This window comes from Piliocolobus tephrosceles, chromosome 2 (genome assembly GCF_002776525.5).
Source record: "Piliocolobus tephrosceles isolate RC106 chromosome 2, ASM277652v3, whole genome shotgun sequence".
Lineage (NCBI taxonomy): Eukaryota > Metazoa > Chordata > Mammalia > Primates > Cercopithecidae > Piliocolobus > Piliocolobus tephrosceles.
The window spans coordinates 164,968,724-164,991,754 of record NC_045435.1 but is presented as its reverse complement, the minus strand read 5'-3'; the positions used below and the strand labels follow the sequence as shown (position 1 = coordinate 164,991,754).

Sequence of the window (23,031 nt, the reverse complement as noted above, 5' to 3'; positions counted from 1 at the left end):
AAAGAGAAAAAAAAAAGAAGGAAACATAGAGGGAAAGCATTATGACATTGGATTTGGCAGTGATTTCTTTGATGACACAAAGGACAGGCAGCAAAATAAAAAAAGAGATAAATTCATCAAAATTAAAAACTTTGTGCATCAAAGGGCAATATCAATAGAGTGAAAAGGCAACCCATGGAATTGGAGAAAATATTTGCAAATCATATGTCTGATAAGGAGTTTAATATCTAGAATATATTAAGAACTCCTACAGCTCAACAACAAATATAACCTGATGAAAAATAGAAAAAGAACTTGAATAGACATTTCTCCAAAGATGATATACAAATGGACAAATAAGCACATGAGAAGATGCTCACAATTACTAATCATTAGGGAGATGCAAATCAAAACCACAAGATACTGTTTCACACCAATTATGATAGCTATTAATAAAAAAACAGTTGGGGCCAGGCTCATTGGCTCACACCTGTAATCCCGGCACTTTGGGAGGCTGAGGCGGACAGATCACGAGGTCAGGAGATTGAGATGAGATCATCCTGGCCAACATGGTAAAACCCCATATCTACTAAAATACAAAAAATTAGCCAGGCATGGTGGTGCGTGCCTGTAGTACCAACTACTTGAGAGGCTGAGCCAGGAGAATTGCTTGAACCCGGGAGATGGAGGTTGCAGTGAGCTGAGATCACACCACCGCACTCCAGCTTGGTGACAGAGCAAGACTTCATCTCAAAACAAACAAACAAAAAAACAAACAAAACCCACAAGAAAACACAGTTGGGCATGGTGACTCATGCACTTTGGGAGGCATAGTGGTTTCCAGCACTTTGGGAGGTCAAGGCAGGCAGATCGCTTGAGCCAAGGAGATTGAGACCAGCCTGGGCAAAGTGGTGAAACCCCGTCTGTACAAAAAATACAAAAAATTAGCTGGGTGTGGTGACATGCACCTGTGGTCCCAGCTACTCAGGTGGCTGAGATGGGAGGATCTCTTGAGGCCGGGAGGTTGAGGCTGCAGTGAGTTATGGTTACACCACTGCACTGTAACCTGGGCAACAGAGTTAGACCCTGTCGTCAAAAGGGGAAATAAAAGTTTAAAAACCACCCAGAAAATAACGTGTGTTGGTGAGGATGTGGAGAAATTGGAACCCTTGTGCAGTGCAGGTGGGAGTGTACAATGGTACAGCCACTGTGGAAAAGGGTATTAGAGTTCCACCAAAAATTTAGTTTTTATGTGCTTCAGAAGGGAGGAAGTGAGTGCTGATTGGTCCATGGGCAGTCATGGGTGGGCTTGGAAAAAGCACCATAAGTTCTCACTGTGGTCCATGTGACCGACAGCCAGGCCCCCAGGCTTCAAGCCGTTCCTGGCTTAACGGTGGGTCTTCACTGGGGGCCCACCCCTTTCTGCCCAGGAGCCTGTCTACTTCCTGCTGCCATCAACCTGCCGCCCACGACACCCAGGCTGTTCGTGCCGAGGGGCGCCTACAGGCCCATACTGAGCTGCCCTCAGCCCACCGCTTGGCCTGCCCGTAGGCGCCTGAAGTCCAGAGGGTGCTGAGGCAGCAGGGGGCTGTTGTGTCAGTGGCGTCCTGAGCACTTGCACACCCGGCCTGGTCGTGATAACACCTGGGCTCCGCCACAACTTTGCTCCGAAATTGGTGTGGGCGCCGGGAGCGGGGAGAGGCCAGGCGGCAGGAGCAGTCACTTCCAAGTCTGTGAGGGCAGGGGGCCTTCCCGGCCCTGGAGAGAGCAGGGATGCCTGGGTTTGCAGCCATGGTTGGACGGCTGCATCTGCACCCAGGATGGCTGGGCTCCCAACCCTGCAGCTCGGAGGGGGGTTGGGGCTTCCACCTCTCTTGCAACTCAGAACGGGGCGGGGCTTCTGCCCACTGGCTCCATGGAGCGAGCAGCCCCAGCCCCACCTTCCTTATTGCAGCTGGCATCATGGCAGTGGCCGCTCCAACTGGGCTGCCACTGCCACTGCCATTAATAGCACATTTCAATTTGTACTAATCGCATTTCAAGTGCTTAGTAGTTACTTGTAGCTAGTGGCCACCATATTTCAAGTCTAGGCTTTGCTGATTGGATCTCTTTACTATTACTTAGCATATATTTTTTTTTCTTGTAAGTTGGTAACATTCAGATTTTCTTTTCAATTTTTAAACAGAAGAATACTGTGAATATCGACATTCATGCTAAACACATTTGATAAGTTGTACTTTAGAGAATTTTTTTTGCAAATGAAACTGAGTCACTTTAAGAATTAAAAGCTTTTAATTTGTATTTTAGTGCCACACCAGAGGAATATAATGCAGTTGTACAGAAGCCAAGACAAATTCTATGTCAATTCATTGACCGGATACTTACAGATGTAAATGTTGGTAAGAAACCAATTATTTCTTGTATAAACTTTATAAATTGGACTGTTTTCTTTTCCATGTATACATTATAGTAGCATTTTCTCCATGTAGTTTTAGATATATTTATGATAGTTACTATTTTCAAGCAAGTTATTTGTTAATATTGCTTACTACTTGTTACAAAATTTGACTTAGGCTTTTAAAATAATTCTCTCTTCCTATTTGTTATCTAGATTTTCTATTGCTTGCTATGAGTTCTTTGATATTGGATATTATATGTAAAAGTATTTGGCCAGTACCAATCACATGGACCCTATTTTGGTTAGCTCTTATGCCAGTGGTAGACTAATAGCAAATGCCACCCAAAAAAACCTCTTTAATTAAGTTACTCTTTAAGTAAGTTCATGCCTGTGCCTGTAGGAGATTATAGGATTATGTGAGTTACTGAATCAATTATTGCCTGTTCATGCCAATCTGATAGACAGAATATTACCTACCTGGCAAAATGGTGTCACATTTGTCATATCTGTTGAAATTGCGTGGAAGGGATAATATAAAATGGCCTTAGGCTCAGGGTTTATAATTTGAATTCCAAATTTGGCACAGATTTTATGACTTAGACTAGCCATTAAGCCTTTCTTTTTCAACCAGTAAAAATGATGGGTTGCTGAAAAATAATAAAGGACTGCTGAATACTTGCAAGATGTGTTTTTGTATCGTATTCATATTCCCTCTGTTTAGACTACTTGCCCTTCCCCTCTCTGACCAACTCCTCATCTAGGAATCATTTCCTTCACAGTGTCTTCCCAGATACCTGTTTCTCCTTATTCTGGATTAGTGCAGTTACCATATTGTATTGTAATTATTAGTTTATTTGTTTGACTCTCCATCAGATTGTGAGAACTTTTGTTTTTAATCCTTAGATTTTAGCACTGCCTGGCATGTTATTCCTGAAGTACATATTTGATAAATGGATGTATGGTGGAGGAATGCATGTGATTTTTAAACATTTAAAATTAGGTAAGACTAGCGTTGGCTGGACACGGTGGCTCACGCCTGTAATCCCAGCACTATGGGAGACCGAAACGGGTGGATCACCCGAGGTCAGGAGTTTGAGACCAGCCTGGCCACCATGACGAAACCCTGTCTCTAATAAAAATACCAAAATTAGCTGCACTGGATATAATTCTGGTCGCCAAAGTCTGATCCCCCCCACCCTTTTTTTTTAAATTTAAAGAGACAGAGTCTTGCTTTGTTCCAGGCTGGAGTGCAATAGTGTGATCATAGCTCACTACCGCCTTGAACTTCTGGGCTCAAGGGAATCCTCCTGCCTCAGCCCCCTGAGTAGCTGGGACTATAGGTACACACTACCACTCCCAGCTAATTTTAAGAAAAATTTTTTTTGTAGAGATAGGATCTTGACATCTTATCCAGACTGGTCTTGAGTTCCTGGGGTCAGGTGATCCTCCCACTTTAGCTTCCCAAAGTACAGGGATTGCAGGCGTAAGGCACCTTGCCTGGCCCACAGTTTGGTTTCTTAACAAAAGGACCATTGTTTAATTTGTCATGACTCTTTAAAATGAATCTTGTTGTTTTAGTTGCTGTAGAACTTGTAAAGAAAACTGACTCTCAGCCAACCTCCGTAATGTTGCTTGATTTCATCCAGCATATCATGAAATCCTCCCCACTTATGTTTGTAAATGTGAATGGAAGCCATGAGGCCAAAGGCAGTTGTATTGGTAAGTGCTGTTATTCATGCATTCACTTGCCATCTGTTTTATGAAATCCTCCTTTTACTGCTCTTGTGAAATATTACAGGTACAGAATTATACTTTTTTGGGTCAGCTTCGCTATAAATTGAAGGAGCAAAATGGTAATGGTTATTTTTCCTTCACATATCCTTATTGTTTTCTTTTTAGTATTGTATACTAGGTACTTAGAAATAATCAAATTTGTTTATTTGCCATTGAACACTTTGGCATAGTTTTCTTTTGTCTGTTTTTGGTAATCTCTTTCTTCTAGATCAGAGATTGACAAGCTTTAGTCCACAGTGTGGCTGCCTGTTTTTTGTGACCTAAGTTTTTGTGTTTTGTTTTGTTTCCTTTTTTTTTGAAGAACAGGGTCTCGCTATATTGCCCAGGCTGGTGGTCTTGAACTGCTAGACTCAAGGGATCCTTCTGCCTCAGCTTCCTGCATACCTGGGATTATAGGCACATGCTACTGTGCCTGGCTTCATGTTTTGTAAATGAAGTTTTATTAGAACACAGCCATGCTCATTCTTTTACTTATTGTCTATGACTACTACAGAGGCACCTTGGGCACTCAAGCCAAAAATAATACTATCTGATCCTTTACAAAAAGTTTGCTGACTGCTCTTCTGTATATTGAAGCTTTTCTCTAGGCTTATTCCTTATTGCACCTACTACTTTGGTCCCTCCATTGGTGTCTTCATAAAGAGATGCAAAATAAACATTTTTTTTTTGTATAATGGATAAAGTATTTAAAAATTTTTTGCTCGAACTTTAACTCAACTTTGATAGCATGTCCTCCAAGAAGTTTTTTTCTGAGCACTACTTCTAACTGCTTAGAACTGGCTTGGTTACTCCTTTATTCTCTCTTAGTACTAAGTGTTCTGCATTTCATCTATCGTAGAAGCTTTTAAACTGTACTCTAATCATTGGTTTGTCTATATTCTTTCCTACAGTAGTTTTTAAACTACAAGTCATAGCCCACTAGTGGGTTATGACATTAGGCAATTACCAGCATTTAAAACAAGATGAAATAAACTAGAAAATATCATAGGCTGGGCGTGGTGGCTTATGCCTGTAATCTCAACACTTTGGGAGTTCGAGACTAGCCTAGTCTACATGGCAAAACCCTGTCTCTACCAAAACCAAACCAAGCCAAAACAAAACAAAAACATTAGCTGAACATGTTGGCACATGCCTATGGTACCAGCTACTTGGAAGGCTGAGGCACACAAATTGCTTTAGCCTGGGAGGCAGAGATTGCAGTGAGCTAAAACCGTGCCACTGCACTCAAGCCTGGGTGACAGAGTGAGAACCTATCTCAAGAAAAAAAAAAAAGAAAATATTAGAGTACTTTGTATGTAATAAGAATAAGTACTATTTCATGAACCTTTTATTTTAAATATTTAAATAAAATGCATGTATATGTACTGGGTCATGATATAAAATGTGATTTCTTTGTTGCAGTCAAAAAGCTGAAACTGTACTGTGCGATTCATGAGGACAGGACTGTGACTGATTTATTCTTGTGTACATGAGACAGAGTCACCACTCAAATTTTAATTGAAGGAATGACAATAGCTACCCTTTATTGGACATTTATTTTACTTTGGAACTGTGCTGAGTATTTCATGTACATTGTCTTATTTGGTCCTCACAGTAACCCATAACATAGATAGCATTATTCTCCTTTCATACATGAAATTACAAAGGTTTGGTGAAATGAAAAGTTTATACAGTTAGTAAGTGGAAAGCTAAGACCTTGTCTGTCTGACTCCAAAGTTGGTACAGGCATACCTCAGAAATACTGCGGTTCAGTTCCAGGCCACCACAATCAAGTGAATATTGCAATGAAGTAAGTCACGTGAATTTTTTGGTTTTCCAGTGCATATAAGTTATGTTTACATTGTACATTAAGTGTGGAATAGCGTTATGTCTAAAAAACAATTAAAAATACTTTATTGCTAAAAAATGCTAACGATTATATGATCCTTCAGCAAGTTGTAATATTTGTGCTGGTGGAGGGTCTTGCCTTGGTGTTGAGGGCCTTTCTCCGGATTAGGCTTTGACTTAAGGGAATGTTGTGGCTGGTTTGATCTTCTTTTTTTCCTACTGGAGATTTCCTCATCTTTTAATGATTTGATCTTCTATTTAGACTACGAAAACTTTCTCCATACCAGCAATAAGGCTGTTTCACTTTCTCATCAATGGTGTGTTTGGTGGAGTAGCACTTTTAATTTCTTCCAAAAACTTTTTCTTTGTTTTAACAAGTTGGTTGTTTGGTGGAAGAGGCCCAGCTTTCAACCTGTCTTGGCTTTCAACATGCTTAATCATTTCTAGCTTTTGATTTGACGTGAGAGATGTGCGACTCTTTCTTTCATTTGAACACTTAGAGGCCATTGTAAGGGTTATTAATTGACCTAATTTCAGTACTGTGTCTCAGGGAATAGGGAGACACAAGGAGAGGGAGAGATACGGGGAACTGCTGGTCGGTGGGGCAGTCAGAACACATACATTTATCTATGAAGTTTGCCACGTTATGTTGATGTGGTTCATGACAGCTCCAAACAATTAAAATAGTAACATCAAACATCACTGATCACAGATCACCATAACAGATATGATAATAATGAAAATGTTTGAAATATTGTGAGAATTACCAAAATGGGATACAGAGACATGAAGTGACCATATGGTGTTGGAAAAATGGCACTGATACACTTGCTTGATGCAGAGTTACCACAACCTTCAATTTGTGACAAATGCAGCATCTGCAATGTACAATAAAACTGGGTATGCCTGTGTTCTAAACTATTATGTTTCCACTGTGAAAGGAATGTTTTACACTCTTTTGTTAGTGAAGTTTATTCTTTAAAAGTCAATCGTCAAGGATTTAGCAAATGAATTAGCACTTCAGATATACTTGTTTATTTAATATCTTTTTTGTTTATTTCAAAGAATTCAGTAATTGGATCATAACAAGACTTCTGCGGATTGCAGCAACTCCCTCCTGTCATTTGTTACATAAGAAAATCTGTGAAGTCATCTGTTCATTATTATTTCTTTTTAAAAGCAAGAGTCCTGCTATTTTTGGGGTGCTCACGAAAGAATTATTACAACTTTTTGAAGACTTGGTTTACCTCCATAGAAGAAATGTGATGGGTCATGCTGTGGAGTGGCCAGTGGTCATTAGCCGATTTTTAAGTCAATTAGATGAACACATGGGATATTTACAATCAGCTCCTTTGCAGTTGATGAGTATGCAGAATTTAGAATTTATTGAAGTCACTTTATTAACGGTTCTTACTCGTATTATTGCAATTGTGTTTTTTAGAAGGCAAGAACTCATACTTTGGCAGATAGGTTGTGAACTGCTAGAGTATGGTAGTCCAAAAATTAAATCACTAGCAATTAGCTTTTTAACTGAACTTTTTCAGCTTGGAGGACTACCAGCACAACCAGCTAGCACTTTTTTCAGCTCATTTTTGGAATTATTAAAACACCTTGTAGAAATGGATACTGACCAATTGAAACTCTATGAAGAGCCATTATCAAAGCTGATAAAGACACTATTTCCCTTTGAAGCAGAAGCTTATAGAAATATTGAACCTGTCTATTTAAATATGCTGCTGGAAAAACTCTGTGTCATGTTTGAAGATGGTGTGCTCATGCGGCTTAAGTCTGATTTGCTAAAAGCAGCTTTGTGCCATTTACTGCAGTATTTTCTTAAATTTGTGCCAGCTGGGTATGAATCTGCTTTACGAGTCAGGAAGGTCTATGTGAGAAATATTTGTAAAGCTCTTTTGGATGTGCTTGGAATTCAGGTAGATGCAGAGGTAAGTAATTTTTCAGGTTACTTGTTAAGTATGTATTTTGTTCATCATTTAATTGTATACATATGTGCAAAATGTAATAATAAGAAAATGTAATATCTTTAATAGTAATTTATATTTGGAGCATAATGATTTTCATAGTGTAGTCTGGCTCACTATTATGGACTTTTACTTTGATTTCAGAAGGATTTGTTGTTTAAGTTGGTAATGAACTGCCAATGGAGTAGAATGTTTCTAAGTAGAATCTGTGATGTGTAAATGTATTTGTTGCATTATTAATTAAAAGGGGGCAGTTATCAACTTAATTGCAGAAGCTTTGATCACTCAAATAGATTTTGTGTCTGACAAGTTATAATCAATCACTTAGAAAACCTATGAATGATTAATCATGCCAAATTATGTGCTTTTTTCTGTTTGGACTGTGGGAGTCAGGTAATACAATAAAATCATCAGAGATGCAGTAACTTGATTAAATATTTTAATTTATTAATCCTGCTGGATTTGTTACATGAAAAAAGTTGGTAATTCCCTTACAACATTTTTTTATAAGGGAATTAAAATTTATAGCATTTTGGTAAGAGGAAAAACAGGATGTAGAGAGAAGGATTTGACTTAAACCTTCTGAGACTATAGAACCATAGTCTATATATAGACTTAAATAATATAGATCAATTTAGATGTTTGTTTTGCTTTATGAGACCCTAAAAGTAGTTTCACTAGAAAACATCTGACTAACATCTAATGCATTCTTGCTACCTATGAATAATATAAATATATTTTCTAAGGAATATTTCTGGAAATTATTTTTTATCTTCTTAGTACTTGTTGGGCCCACTTTATGCGGCTTTGAAAATGGAAAGTATTGAAATCATTGAGGAGATTCAATGCCAAACTCAACAGGAAAACCTCAGCAGTAATAGTGATGGAATATCACCCAAAAGGCGTCGTCTCAGCTTGTCTCTAAACCCTTCTAAAAGAGCACCAAAACAGACTGAGGAGTATGATGACCTTCATTCAGTTTGTATTTAGCCATTAAATAAAACTTTGTTCACTTTTAAAAATCAACTTATTAGTTAAGTGCTTTGATTTAAATACACAAAGAACATCTTTCTAAATGTAGCCAAGGGAGTGCTTAAAATACTTTAATAATTCTTGTAGACTGTCAGTAGTATAAAACATTTCATGGTTAAATATAGTTAGTTTGCATGTTTTTACATGCTTATCTAATTTAACTTTTTAATAGGTGAAAAATCTTTGAGACTGTGCATCTATTAGCAGTTTTTAACATGTTAACAAACTATTTTTTATAAAGTAGCTAAAGAATTGCCATATTTCAGTTAGTTCTGAACATTGTTTTGTTTTAAATCTTAATATGAATTTCAATAGTTGATATTACATAGTATGTTTTATTCTAAATATGTTTCATGTTTTAACCAAATTTATATTGCATAAGAATATCTCTATACTGTATTCATAATTATAGAATTAAACATGTGAACATGAACCAAAAGAGCATATTATGGAGTGCACTGAAACAGAAAGCTGAATCCCTTCAGATTTCCCTTGAATACAGTGGCCTAAAGAATCCTGTTATTGAGATATTAGAAGGAATCGCTGTTGTCTTACAGCTGACTGCTCTGTGTACTGTTCATTGTTCTCATCAAAACGTGAACTGGTAAAACAAACTTCTTGTTTCTTGGGGTTGGGTTTCCTGCAATGAACTTGGATTTACTGTTTACTCATTATTCACTTGAATCATGTGACCTTAGAACACAAACTTTTCACTGAAGTAGTTAAGAAATTTATTTTCTATTGAGTCAAATGCTAGGCATAGTGCTAAGCACTGTATATATCTTAGTTAATATTTACAGTAGTCCTCTAAGGTAAATGCTGTTAATGCCCATTTTAAAAATTGGAAATTGACACTCAGAGAAACTGAGGCTCTTTTTTGTCTGAAGCCAAAACTGACTTTCCTGGGGACACATGGTTAGAAAGTACCAGAACACATTTGTGTACAACTCAAAAACCCAGTGTTTGGCTTTTGGAGACAGGGTCTCGCTTTGTCTCCCAGGCTGGTGTACAGTGGCATGATCATGGCTCACTACAGCCTTGATCTCCGTACGGGGCTCAAGTGAGCCTCCGAAGTAGCTGGGACTATAGGCATGTGCCACCATACCCTAATTTAAAAAAATTTTTTTGTAGAGATGGGTTTCCCTATATTGTCCTGGCTGTTCTCAAACTCCTGGGCTCAAGTGATCCTCCCATGTCAGCCTCCCAAAGTAATTTTAGTTCCCAAATCCTAAGGGTGATTTAAGCTGACATAAATAGATTAAATTTAAAATAATGATTACTTGATTTGCATATTTAAATTGTTATAAATTTTGTACTCACAATTTCTTTTGGCTTTAGTACAATTTAACATTTGACTATAACAAAATTCGTCTCAATTCCAATGTCTTTAATAAAATGTACTTACTGCAGCCATACTTTCAAGGACTGTCAACACAAATCCAAGAAGAAACCTTCTGTAGTGATAACTTGGATGTCATTGGATTTTTACATAAAAGTGCTTAAGAGCTGTAGAAGTTTGTTAGAAACTGTTCAGAAACCAGACCTGGAGGCAACCATTGATAAGATGGTGAAAATTTATGATGCTTTGATTTATATGCAAGGTGAGTATAAATAGGCAATAGATTAGAATAACCTTCAAAGATAATCAGTATAGAAATACGCTTTCTTTTTTGCCTGAAGCCTAAGTGCGTGGAATACCCAGAAGTTTGTTCTTGATTTCAGTTCTATTAAATTTGTCAATTTCTGAGTTGCCAGTTTATGTACATAATATTTTGATTCCTTAGTCAATAGAAATTATTTATAACTTTAAAGTTTTTTGAATTGGGGGTTTGAGGAATGCTGTGGTTCTTCTTTAAAAAAGGCATAAAAGGCATACATACATGTTTTTATAAAGTCACATTTAATTTTTTTGGGTTTACAGACCTCAGACCATCATTTATGGATCTCTGTGTTAAGAATTTTCTTCTTATAGAATGATCATTATAACAGCATTTGGTATTTCAAATGTCTTTATTTTTATTTAAAAGAGATATGATTAAGGAAAAGTTATAATTAATCACTTATTTTGTGCTTCTGTAGTAAACAGTTCATTTGAAGATCATATCCTGGAAGATTTATGTGGAATGCTCTCACTTCCATGGATTTATTCCCATTCTGATGATGGCTGTTTAAAGTTGACCACATTTGCCACTAATCTTCTAACATTAAGCCGTAGGATTTCAGATAGCTATTGTAAGTGCTCACAAGAATATGTTTGTGTGTGGTTTGTTTTATTTATATATTTATTTATTTTTGAGACAGAGTCTTACTCTGTCGTCTATGCTGGAGTGCAGTGGCGCAATCTTGGCTTGCTGCAAATTTTCCTACCTCAACCTCCTGAGTAGCTGGGATCACAGGTATGCGCCACCACACCCAGATAATTTTTGTATTTTTAATAGAGGCGGGGTTTCACCGTGTTGGCCGGGCTGGTCTCAAACTTCTGACCTCAAGTGATCCACTTGCCTCAGCCTTCTAAAGTGCTAGGATTACAGGCGTGAGCCACCATGCCCGGCTTTGTGTGGTTTGTTTTAACTCACCTCTATATAGGACTTCTAAGACTTATTTAAATTTTTTTCAATAATTAAAAGAGCAGGTATATTTTTAATAATTCAGAAAGGGGTTAGATATATAAAAAGTAACACATAAAATCCTGCCCCACATATTCCATTTCCTTTCTTTTTGTAAAACATTTGTAATGTATCCTTACATGTCATTATCTTCATTTAATAAAATTAGGAAGTATTAGAGAAATATTTTAAAAAGAAGAACAATATACCAAAAATTCTTATACCAACTTCTCAGTTTAAGAAATAAAAACATTAGGCCAGGCACGGTGGCTCACGCCAGCACTTTGGGAGGCCAAGGCATGCGGATCACTTGAGGTCAGGAGCTTGAGACCAGCCTGGCCAACATGGCAAAACCTCATCTCTTCTAAAAATACAAAAATTAGCCAGGCATGGTGGCTCGTGCCTGTAGTCCCAGCTACTAGGGAGGCTGAGATACAAGAATCTCTTGAATCCAGGAGGCAGAGGTTTCAGTGAGCCAGGATTACACCATTGCGCTCCAGCCTGGGCAACAGAGTGAGACTGTCTCAAAAAAAAGAAAAAAGAAATAAAAACATCATAGCCCTTTGAAGTCAGTTTCTCTTCACCCTTCCCTCTCTTCATGAAATTTTTTTTAAAAAGGAAATAAAAATATTAGAGATATGATGGAAGCCCTTTGTTCCTCTATGATTTCATTCCCCTAATTTTTTTCCCCCAGAGATTACTACTGTTTTGAATTTGGTGTTGATTGTTCTGTTGAATGTTCTATTACTTTTACTATATATGTATTTATTTGTAAATAATAAAAGAAATTGTTTTGCTTCTTACAGCTTACATTTTGTTGGTCAACATTATGAGAGTTATCCTTGGTGATATGGGTAACTCTAGTTTTTATTTAAACTTCCAAATAGTAGCCAAATGTATGGATAGACACTATCAGACCTCCTATTGGTGGACAATCACGTTGTTTCCAACTTTTCACAATTACAAGCAACATTTAAATGAATATTTTTATAAATGAATCTTTAGTCTGTTTAAGGCCTTGCTGTTTGAAAAGTATGGTCCACACAGACCAGTAGCATCGCCACCATTTAGGGACTTGTTAGAAATGGAGCAGCTTTGATTCTGCTGAGAGAGCACGTTTAAAATAAAAATAAAATAAAATAAAGAAATGGAGAATCTTATGCTCCACCCAGACCTACTGAATCAGAATCTGCATTTTAACAAGATAGGTGATTCATATCCATATTAAAATTTGAGAAGCACTTTTTAACATTTTTACCTACCTAAGAGTAGTATTGTTGGGTTATAGAGTTTGCACATCTTCACCTCTATTCTGCTGTATTGTTCTCCAAAGATATGCCAGTTTACACTCCTGTTAGCAGAGTATGAGTTCCACATCCTCACTGACACTTAGCTGACTTTTAAATTTTTGCTATCTAGAAAATAAAAAATGTCATGGAGTCAACTATCTTAACTTTTTTCTTTTTCCTATCTGGTAGGTATGATTTTCAATTTGCATTTCCTTGATTATTTAGTAAGGTTGTATATAGACCTTTTTCAGTGCACTTTATTTTCTGAAAAGGAGCTTTTAATTAAATTAGGTATTAAATGTATTTTAAATGTTACTTGACTTTTTTTATATATATACACAAATGTTACTTATATATGTATATGTGTATACATAAAATTAACATTAGTAGAAATCATGTTTAACAGACTTCATTTTTTCAGCACCACAGGCACAGTCACGATGTGTGTTTCTTCTGACTCTGTTTCCAAGAAGAATATTCCTTGAATGGAGAACAGCAGTTTACAACTGGGCCCTGCAGAGCTCCCATGAAGTAATCCGGGCTAGTTGTGTTAGTGGATTTTTTATCTTATTGCAGCAGCAGAATTCTTGTAACAGAGTTCCCAAGATTCTTATGTATGTATTAAGATTTTAATTTGAATGTATCACTCTATTGGAAAGATCATAATTCTCTGGCTATATATGCAGGGTTATGTTTATTGTTGAATATGTAACGCAAATGTTGCTTTTAGTTTTAGAATTTAACATTTTTTCCTTCTAGGCTTTGTTTTACCAGTACTTTTGTCCCAAATTAAGCAAGACTATTTCGACCACAAAATTGAGCAAGAAAGTTTAGTACTTTTCCTTTTTTTTCCCCAGAGATAAAGTCAAAGATGATTCTGACATTATCAAGAAAGAATTTGCTTCTATACTTGGTCAACTTGTCTGTACTCTTCATGGCATGTTTTATCTGACAAGTTCTTTAACAGAACCTTTCTCTGAACATGGACATGTGGACCTCTTCTGTAGGAACTTGAAAGCCGCTTCTCAACGTGAATGTTCATCTTCTCAACTAAAAGCTTCTGTTTGCAAGCCACTCCTTTTCCTACTGAAAAAAAAAACACCTAGTGCAGTAAAACTTGGTGAGTGATTATGACTTATTTAATATTTTAAAACCTATTTAAACTCTGCTTTTCAAATCAGTAAAAGAATTAGGCTGAAGCCTTGAAAAATTGCAGGAAGTTGCTTGCTTTATAGAGTCAGTGCTTAGTATTGATTAGTTATAAATGGGATAACTGGTATTAGATCACATCACAGAACCGGTAGGAGAGGTGATTTTGGGATTTTTTCCAATGCTCTTGTGATTTGACAGCCTAAATGGGGCATACCTGATGGTTGTTTCAATATTGTAAGATTCAATGTTCTATATCTTCTTTAGTGATACCAGAGACCTTCTTAATGTGTCCCCTGTTGGACACATTGGACCTTGAAAACTTCAAATAGTTAGATTACTTTGCCCAGCTGAGGACTATAGAGTATATCTTCTTGGCCACTTTCCAGTGATAATGGAGTATAAGTTTTTACGAAGCATGAGATTTATACAAATACTTAGAAGATCCGTTTGTTTAGGTAGTAAGTTGAAACTTGTTCTCAAGTTTTCAAAGCAATAGAAAGTACTCCCTAAATCTTGTAATGTAAGGTTAACAGTAAAGCTAAGATCCCCCTTAGAAATGTGCTTTTCTTTTCTTTTCTTTTTCTAAGATGGAGTTTTACTCTTGTTGCCCAGGCTGGAGTACAATGGCGCGATCTTGGCTCACTGCAACCTCCACCTCCTGGGTTCAGGCGATTCTCCTGCCTCAGCCTCTGGAGTAGCTGGGATTACAGGCGCATACCACCATGCCGGGCAAATTTTTGTATTTTTAGTAGAGATGGGGTTTCACCATGTTGGTCAGGCTGGTCTCCAACTCCTTACCTCAGGTGATCCACCTACCCTGGCCTCCCAAAGTGCTGGAATTACAGGCATGAGCCACCATGCCTGGCCTTTCTTTCTTTCTTTCTTTTTTTTTTTTTTTAAGAGACAGGGTCTTGCTTTGTCACCCAGGCTGGAGTGCAGTGGCGTGATCACGGCTCACTGCAGCCTGCAGCCTTGACCTCCCAGGCTCAAGTGATCCTCCCACCTCAGCCTCTTGAGTAGCTGGGACCATAGTAACCATAATATGTGCCACTACACCCAGCTAATTTTTAAATTTTTTGTAGAGCAGGATCTCACTTTGTTGCCCAGGCTGGTCTTGAACTCCTAGCTTCAAGTGATCCTCCCACCTTGGCTTCCCAAAGTGTTAGGATTACAGGTATGAGCCATCACTCCTGGCCTGCAATGTGTTTTTAAGCCTATCTTGGTAACATATAATGGTCTACAAAATCTGAAAGAGACTTGTTATTTTGTAACAATTCTGGAAATTATTTTAGATTTAAATTATTTACAGACTGAGTGCAGTGGTTCTCTCTTTTAACCCCAGCACTTCAGGAGGCCAAAACAGGTGGATTGCCTGAGCTCAGGTGTTCGAGACCAGTCTGGGCAACATGATGAAGCCCTATCTCTACAAAAAATATAAAAATTAGCCAGGCGTGGTGGTGCATACCTGTGGTCCCAGCTACTTGGGAGGCTGAAGTGGGAGGATCCCTTGAACCTGGGAGGTCAGGGCTGCACGCTGCAGTGAGCTGTGATCATGCCACCGCACTCCAGCCTGGGTGACAGAGCAAGACTGTCTCAAAAAAAAAAATCGTATGTGACATTTATTAAATATAAAGTAAATTTTGATTTCTAAGTATCCATTTTAATTTCCTAAGATTCTGTGTGCTATACATACTTAAATATGAAACAATAACATTATAAGAGAACTTAGGATTCTTTGTGGCATGTTATTCGTTGGCAATATTTTTACAGTACAACCTTGACATTTAATGTTAAATTAGGTATTGTATACTCTTGTCCTTCAGCTTTCATAGATAATCTACATCATCTTTGTAAGCATCTTGATTTTAGAGAAGATGAAACAGATGTAAAAGCAGTTCTTGGAACTTTATTAAATTTAATGGAAGATCCAGACAAAGATGTTAGAGTGGCTTTTAGTGGAAATATCAAGCATATATTGGAATCCTTGGACTCTGAAGATGGATTTATAAAGGAGGTTGATAATTTTTGTTCTTAACGTTTGGATTACATCAGCCTAGCTCTAAAAATTTCTTTAACCAGTTAATTTTATTGTTCTAGCTTTTTGTCTTAAGAATGAAGGAAGCATATACACATGCCCAAATATCAAGAAATTATGAGCTGAAGGATACCTTGATTCTTACAACAGGGGATATTGGAAGGTATACTTGGCAGCATTTGTATTCTTCCTTATTTATTGTGGCCATTCTCATTTTTTATTTGCTTGCTGTTAAAAATGGTGATATGATATTTGTGAAATTATAGACAAAATGTGAGTCAACATGAATTTTTTCTTAGATTTCCATTTGTTTCTGGGATATTGGAGATGTGTGTGTGTGTGTGTGTGTGTGTGTTTGTGTATTCATATGTATGTTGTTTCTAATTTTAGGGCTGCAAAAGGAGATTTGGTACCTTTTGCACTCTTGCACTTATTGCATTGTTTGTTATCCAAGTCAGCATCTGTCTCTGGAGCAGCATACACAGAAATTAGAGCTCTGGTTGCAGCTAAAAGTGTTAAACTGCAAAATTTTTTCAGCCAGTATAAGAAACCCATTTGTCAGGTAAGAGTGAGCATTTGTCTTGACTATAGGCAACAGAAGTACTTTTTAAGAGTTACAAAAAAGAAGAATATTTATACATGTTTTATTTTGCTTGCTTTTCTTTTTTCTTCACTTTTATTTTAAGTTCAGGGGTATATTACGTGTGTACAGGTTTGCTACATAGGTAAACATGTGCCGTGGAGGTTTGCTGCACAAGTCATCTCATCACCTAGGTATAAGCCCAGCATCCATTAGCTATTATTTCTGGTACTCTCCCTTCCTCCACTTCCCCCCCGACAGGCCCCAGTGTGTGTTGTTCCCTCAATGTGTCCATGTGTTCTCATCATTCAGCTCCTACTTATGTAAGTGAGAACGTGTGGTGTTTGGTTTTCTGTTCCTGTGTTAGTTTGCTGAGGATAATGGCTTCCAATTCCATTAATGTCCCTGCAAAGGACATGATCTTGTTCCTTTTTGTGGCTGTATAGTATTCCATGGTATATATGTACCACATTTTCTTTATCCAGTCTATCATTGATGGGCATTTAGGTTAACTCCATGATTTTCCTTTTTTTTTTTGAGATGGAATTTTGCTCTGTTGTCCAGGCATGGGGCGAGCACCTGTAATCCCAGCTACTCAGGAGGCTGAGGCAGAAGAATCGCCTGAACCCAGGAGGTGGCGGTTACAGTGAGCCGAGATCGCACCACCGCACTCCAGCCTGGGTGACAGAGCGAGACTCTGTCTAAAAACAAACAAAAAAAATTATTGTTAAAAAGGATGTATTTAGTTTATTTAACAGAACTGAAATCTTGCCATTTTTATATTTTAGGATATTGGTCTGAAGATACAGGTTATAAATGGGGGAGGAAGAAAGTCATCTTATAATGATGTATAGCCTTTTTAGTAATAGTAAACTCTTTTACGCCTTGATACTATGTTATATGACACTTTGTTTTAAATATATTCAATTAATGGCTGAAAAGTTAGGTTATGCTAAAATACTGAATTTATTTGTGGTATAATCCTTAGCATGATACTCAAGTTTTTTAACTAAGCCTGATTATGTCGTCTGTAAAAGGCAGGTTGTGACATACTCTGCCTCATTAAAGTTGTTATAAAAATTGAATGAACCAATTCAGATAATGTAGAATACTATTTGATACTGCCCTTTATGGTAGCTTAAAAAGTATTAGTTAAAATTTCTTCTTTGTGTGAAAACTGACAATAAAATGGTTTTTGCTCTAGTTTTTGGTAGAATCCCTTCACTCTAGTCAGATGACAGCACTTCCGAGTACTCCATACCCGAATGCTGACATGCGAAAACAAGATGTGGCTCACCAAAGAGAAATGGCTTTAAATACCTTGTCTGAAATTGCCAACGTTTTCGACTTTCCTGATCTTAATCGTTTTCTTACTGTAAGTTGCAACATACAGTTCCCTTGAGGTTTGCAATTCAGTATTTTGTTCATGCCTTTCTAGATTTTGACTTTGATATGAGATTTTTGCTTACGCTGTAAAACTTAAGTTTAAGTGGATTTGAGTCATTGTTCTTTATGGTTAGCTGTCCTGAAAAGTTAATACTAATTGAATAATGCTAATCAATTCAGTTAGCTGTTTGAGCCCTTATGTCTTTGGTGCTATGATTTTTTCCATTGGCAATTCAAAGTCTAATATGATAATTTCTACTCCTAAGGCGTTGGAATAATAAAGTATAAAATTATAGTGGTATAAATGATCTACTATGACATATTTTATAGTATAGAATGTTTAGGAAGCCTTTGAAAAGTCATTGGGTTCAGAAAAAATATGTTCTACCACTAGTGTTTAGAAAAAAAAAAAAGAAGAGACAAGAAATTGGTGCTGAGGTTTAAAAATGATAACATAGATTATCTTTTAACGTTCTCACAAAGGCAAAGTTTTACTCTTAATTAATAAATTATAATAGCAATTCATGCAGAATATTTCCCTACAGCATTACTATAATTTAGCAAACATGAATTGCTTATAAATTGGTCAAATACTGGAAGGAAATATGTTAGTATGTGGGAAGGACCACAAAGACATTCATACATTTTCATTCACTCATTCTACTCTGGAAATCAAAAAGCAAAGATATTTATTATAACATTATCCAAGTAGCAAAAGAAAACAAAAGCAAAACTCTGAGTAGAAACTAAATGTCTTAATTTTAGGTAGGTAGATATTATGTAACCATTAACATCATAAATTATTATAACATTGAGGAAACTACCTTATAATATTACAACAATCTTATAATGTTAATATTAAGTTGAAAGGTAAAATAGAAGTACCATATAAGTGTCTCTGAGGGCAGAACCTGGGTCTTGTTCACTATCACATCTCCAGTGCTTAGGATAGTAATTGACATGTGTGCTTAAGATAGTAACTGACATGTAATAAGTACATGTAGAATGAATAAATGCAAGTCCATTCCTCTTATCTTTGGATTTTGTATATATTTTATTAAAAACATCTTAAAGGAATAGACAAAAATGAATTGTTGCAGTATTGGGATGGTGTGTGTGTTAAAAGATTTTTTTATATATGTTACATCATCAACTCTTAAATTTAAAAAATGTCTTTAAAAATTGCATTTATGGTTACTCTTGCTTATTCTTTAAATATAAGTTCAAGTAATACATTAGACTTGTAATTTCTACCTCAGAGCATAAGTATATTTTAACACATACTCCTGAAAAATTATCTTTTTTACTTTTCCATTTGCTTATTTATTGTCTGTTTCTCTACCTTTTTACAATGTAAGATCTGTGCCATCAGGTACCTTGCGTATTTCGTTTACTGCTATGTGCAGTGCCTGAATCATAGTAAATTGCCCAGTAAATATCATTTGAGTGAATAAATGGTAAATCCAAATTCAAATACAAGTCCTACATGGACTCCAAATATGTGTGGCATTTAAAAATATTTTTGTAAATAGTTTATGTGAATATTTTTTTCAGCCAGACAAATGTACTTTTTGGTAATTGTTGCATTCTTTTTCAGAGGACATTACAAGTTCTACTACCTGATCTTGCTGCCAAAGCAAGCCCTGCAGCTTCTGCTCTCATTCGAACTTTAGGAAAACAATTAAATGTCAATCGTAGAGAGATTTTAATAAACAACTTCAAATATATTTTTTCTCATTTGGTCTGTTCTTGTTCCAAAGATGAATTAGAACGTGCCCTTCATTATCTGAAGGTAATTGAATATTTCTATATATTTTACTTTTTTATATAAATTAGCATTATAGGAAAGATGTAACATTCTTCTAGGAAGGAGGGTGAGTAAATTATAGCCTATCCTAGAAGAATGTAAGTTTAAGTGTTGTTAAATAATCTTTGTCCTGAGACTATATTAAATAGAATTCTCCTTTTGTTTTCTTTGATCATTTCACCATAATGGGATATTATAGACATCCTTTTATAGGAGAGATTCTCAGCCTATTTCATTATAGTACTTTTCAGTTGATTGGAGTTATAAGTTGGCTGATGATACACACTTAATTATATACATAGGAAGAGGCAATCACCTTCAAATGCAGTATAATGTCTGTGTTTAGTTTAGTTACTTGGTGTTCTGATTACAATTTGGTCCAGTTTTTTGGTAGGTTTTACATTTAAAATTATAACCTGTGCTTCTTTTTTTGGTGTCATATTAACAAAATATCTCTCAGGAATAGGAAACTACATGGGAACAGGAAAACTATGAGAAATATGCATATAACGTTACTGTTTTCTCTGATGTTAATTTACTTCATTTGTTTCATAATATATGCCAACAGCACATCTCTTTCCACATGAGAGTTAGTGAATATCAAATATATTTATTCATCTTGAGAAAGTATAATACAAGTATATATTGCAGAGATAGAATGATAATAATAAGTATTTATGGAGTATTTACTACATGTCAGAAATTGAGCTAAACAATTGATATGAATCATTTCATGTAATCCTCACAGTTACCCAATGAGATAAAGGTCCTATTCATATTTTATTCATTTATTTTGTGATGGAGTTTTGCTCTGTAGCCCAGGCTAGAGTGCAGTGGCGCGATCTCAGCTCACTGCAACCTCCACCTCCTGGGTTCAAGCGATTCTCCTGCCTCAGCCTCATGAGTAGCTGGGATTACAGTTGTCTGCCACCAGGCCTAGCTAATTTTTGTATTTTTAGTAGAGGTGGGGTTTTACCACGTTGGCCAGGCTGATCTGCAACTCCTGGCCACAGGTGATCCACCTGCCTTGGCCTCCCAAAGTGCTAGAATTACAGGTGTGAACCAACGCACCCAGCCAAAGGTATTATTTTTTTGGTTTTGTTTCATGGATAAGGAACTAAGGCAGAGAGAGGTTAGATTAGGTAACTTATCCAAGTCAGCATATCTGATAAATGACAGCTAGAATTTAAACTAAAACAATCTGAACAGAAAGACTGCTATAAGCCACTATACTACATTTCCCCCCTGGGTTATGTGTCCCCAGTAATGAATTGATGATACTATCAGACCTTAGAGAAAACTAGGACTTGCTTTTTAATATTTTATTTCTATATAAAGTTGGATCACTTCACTTCATTACATATAATCCATGGGAGACCTACCAGGATAGAATAAGATTAGAATCTTTTCCAATGCCTTTTCTTAATGCCATTAGTAAATCCTGTCATCTGGTCTAGAGCTCCTGATGTACTAATAGCATGTTAAAATCAGTATACTTATTTCCAGGATGTTAGTATGAAGAAAAAACCTTTTTTTAAAACATGTCTTTGGGTTAGAATGAAACAGAAATTGAACTGGGGAGCCTGTTGAGACAAGATTTCCAGGGATTGCATAATGAATTATTGCTGCGTATTGGAGAACACTATCAACAGGTTTTCAATGGTTTGTCAATACTTGCCTCATTTGCATCCAGTGATGATCCGTATCAGGGCCCAAGAGATATCATATCACCTGAACTGATGGTAAGGAATATGTTCTATGAGGTTTTTTTGTTTGTTTTTCTTCCTTTTGCAGCTTAATTATGAAATTGAAGAAACCATATTGTTGGTCATTTTCTGGCTGCTAGCAATTTGTTTAAATTTTAAGTTGGTATTTTTATTTTGAAAAGGTTGAAATTGCATGGTCACATGCACAAGATCAGGAACACAAGATCATGTTTATTTTCTTACAGCATTATCACAACTTTGTTTACATATTTACATGTTTAGGCTATTAACAACATATATTAGCGTTGAAAAATGTGGACTTTTAAGTGTTTTGAGTAGATTTTATTTTTTCACGGAATAAAAATGTTGAAGTTTATTTTTCTTTACTACTTTTAAATTACGTGTATGTTAGAATATGTTCGTAGCTCTCCTCTCACCCTGCCCCTCCAACTACTCTTTCCTTAGCTCAACAAATGAAACTTTTCAATTCTAACTGTAGTTTAATCCATTGTTGGATAGAAGGGAAGTTAGGAAATACGTTCTCTATTTTAAATCTTTCTCTACCATAAATTTGTATTTGAAATCACTTTACTGTTTATCTTAAAAAAAATAAATCCTCAGAATTGAATTATTATTTTTTCTTTCAACTGCCCTCATTCCTGTAAGAGACTTAAAGGACTATTGGCAAAATATTTTAACCCATTTATGCCAGAGGTTGCAAATTTTTTTTTTGTGAAAAATCAGACCTTGAGCAGTAGGATATAAATAACTTCCACAAGCTTACCGTTCCAATAATGGAATGCTAGGTCTCTGGTTTCTTATTTCCCATTCTAGTCTGACTCTTTTCTCACTATTCTATGAAATTCCTTTTTTCAGGATCACCAACAGTCTTCTTGGCTATTAAATCTCATAGTCCCTTCTCTGTCCTATCTTATTCAACCTTTCAGTATCATTCAATACAATTGGCCATCCTTTCCTACGTGGCATCTGTGATACCACATTGTCTTGATTTTTCTTTTTTGCTTCACTGTTCACTCATGTTTAGGCTTCTTTACTGGCTTTTTCCCTGTAAATTATCTACTTTATCCTCTAAATGTTAGAATAACTCAGGACTATGTAACTGGCTGTTTTTCCTCAGTCATCATTCTCTCCTTTAATGATCTTCTTTGATCTTTTTCTTTAATATGAGTTATATTTTGAGAATTTTTAGTTGAAATTTCAGTCCAGACTGCCCCTGAGCTTGGTTTATATAGGTTAGGTTCTGGGAGGATACAGATGGCATACACACAAACGTTTACACAGAAATAGTTTAACAAAGGGGCTACTTTTAGTGACATGGCAAGGTTAAGGGAACCAGCAAGGAATATTAAGGAACCCAGGTACTACAAACAGCAGAAAACTTAATCCCTCCGCTTAGTTCTGGGAAAGGGGAAGAAATAGTGTTACTAGAACCTGACTGAG

At 36.4% G+C, this 23,031-nt stretch overlaps 1 protein-coding gene across 4 annotated transcripts in view; it reads left to right on the top strand.

Annotated features, from left to right (window-relative positions):
• ATR (ATR serine/threonine kinase) overlaps nt 1-23,031 on the top strand; it is a 125,186-nt gene that overhangs the window by 8,445 nt on the left and 93,710 nt on the right. For 2 of the 4 annotated variants that reach the window (XM_023215339.2, XM_023215342.2), the window contains exons 2-16: nt 2,287-2,378; nt 3,956-4,096; nt 7,064-7,941; nt 8,758-8,936; nt 9,422-9,613; nt 10,420-10,610; nt 11,089-11,241; nt 13,326-13,518; nt 13,762-14,024; nt 15,880-16,070; nt 16,154-16,254; nt 16,482-16,653; nt 17,876-18,046; nt 19,655-19,849; nt 21,421-21,606. In XM_023215339.2, coding sequence (XP_023071107.2) covers nt 2,287-2,378; nt 3,956-4,096; nt 7,064-7,941; nt 8,758-8,936; nt 9,422-9,613; nt 10,420-10,610; nt 11,089-11,241; nt 13,326-13,518; nt 13,762-14,024; nt 15,880-16,070; nt 16,154-16,254; nt 16,482-16,653; nt 17,876-18,046; nt 19,655-19,849; nt 21,421-21,606 — 3,298 coding nt within the window. Of the gene's footprint in view, nt 1-2,286; nt 2,379-3,280; nt 3,378-3,955; nt 4,097-7,063; nt 7,942-8,757; nt 8,937-9,421; nt 9,614-10,419; nt 10,611-11,088; nt 11,242-13,325; nt 13,519-13,761; nt 14,025-15,879; nt 16,071-16,153; nt 16,255-16,481; nt 16,654-17,875; nt 18,047-19,654; nt 19,850-21,420; nt 21,607-23,031 lie in introns of all 4 variants that reach the window. The other 2 variants (XM_023215341.2, XM_023215343.2) reach the window with 2 other exon arrangements.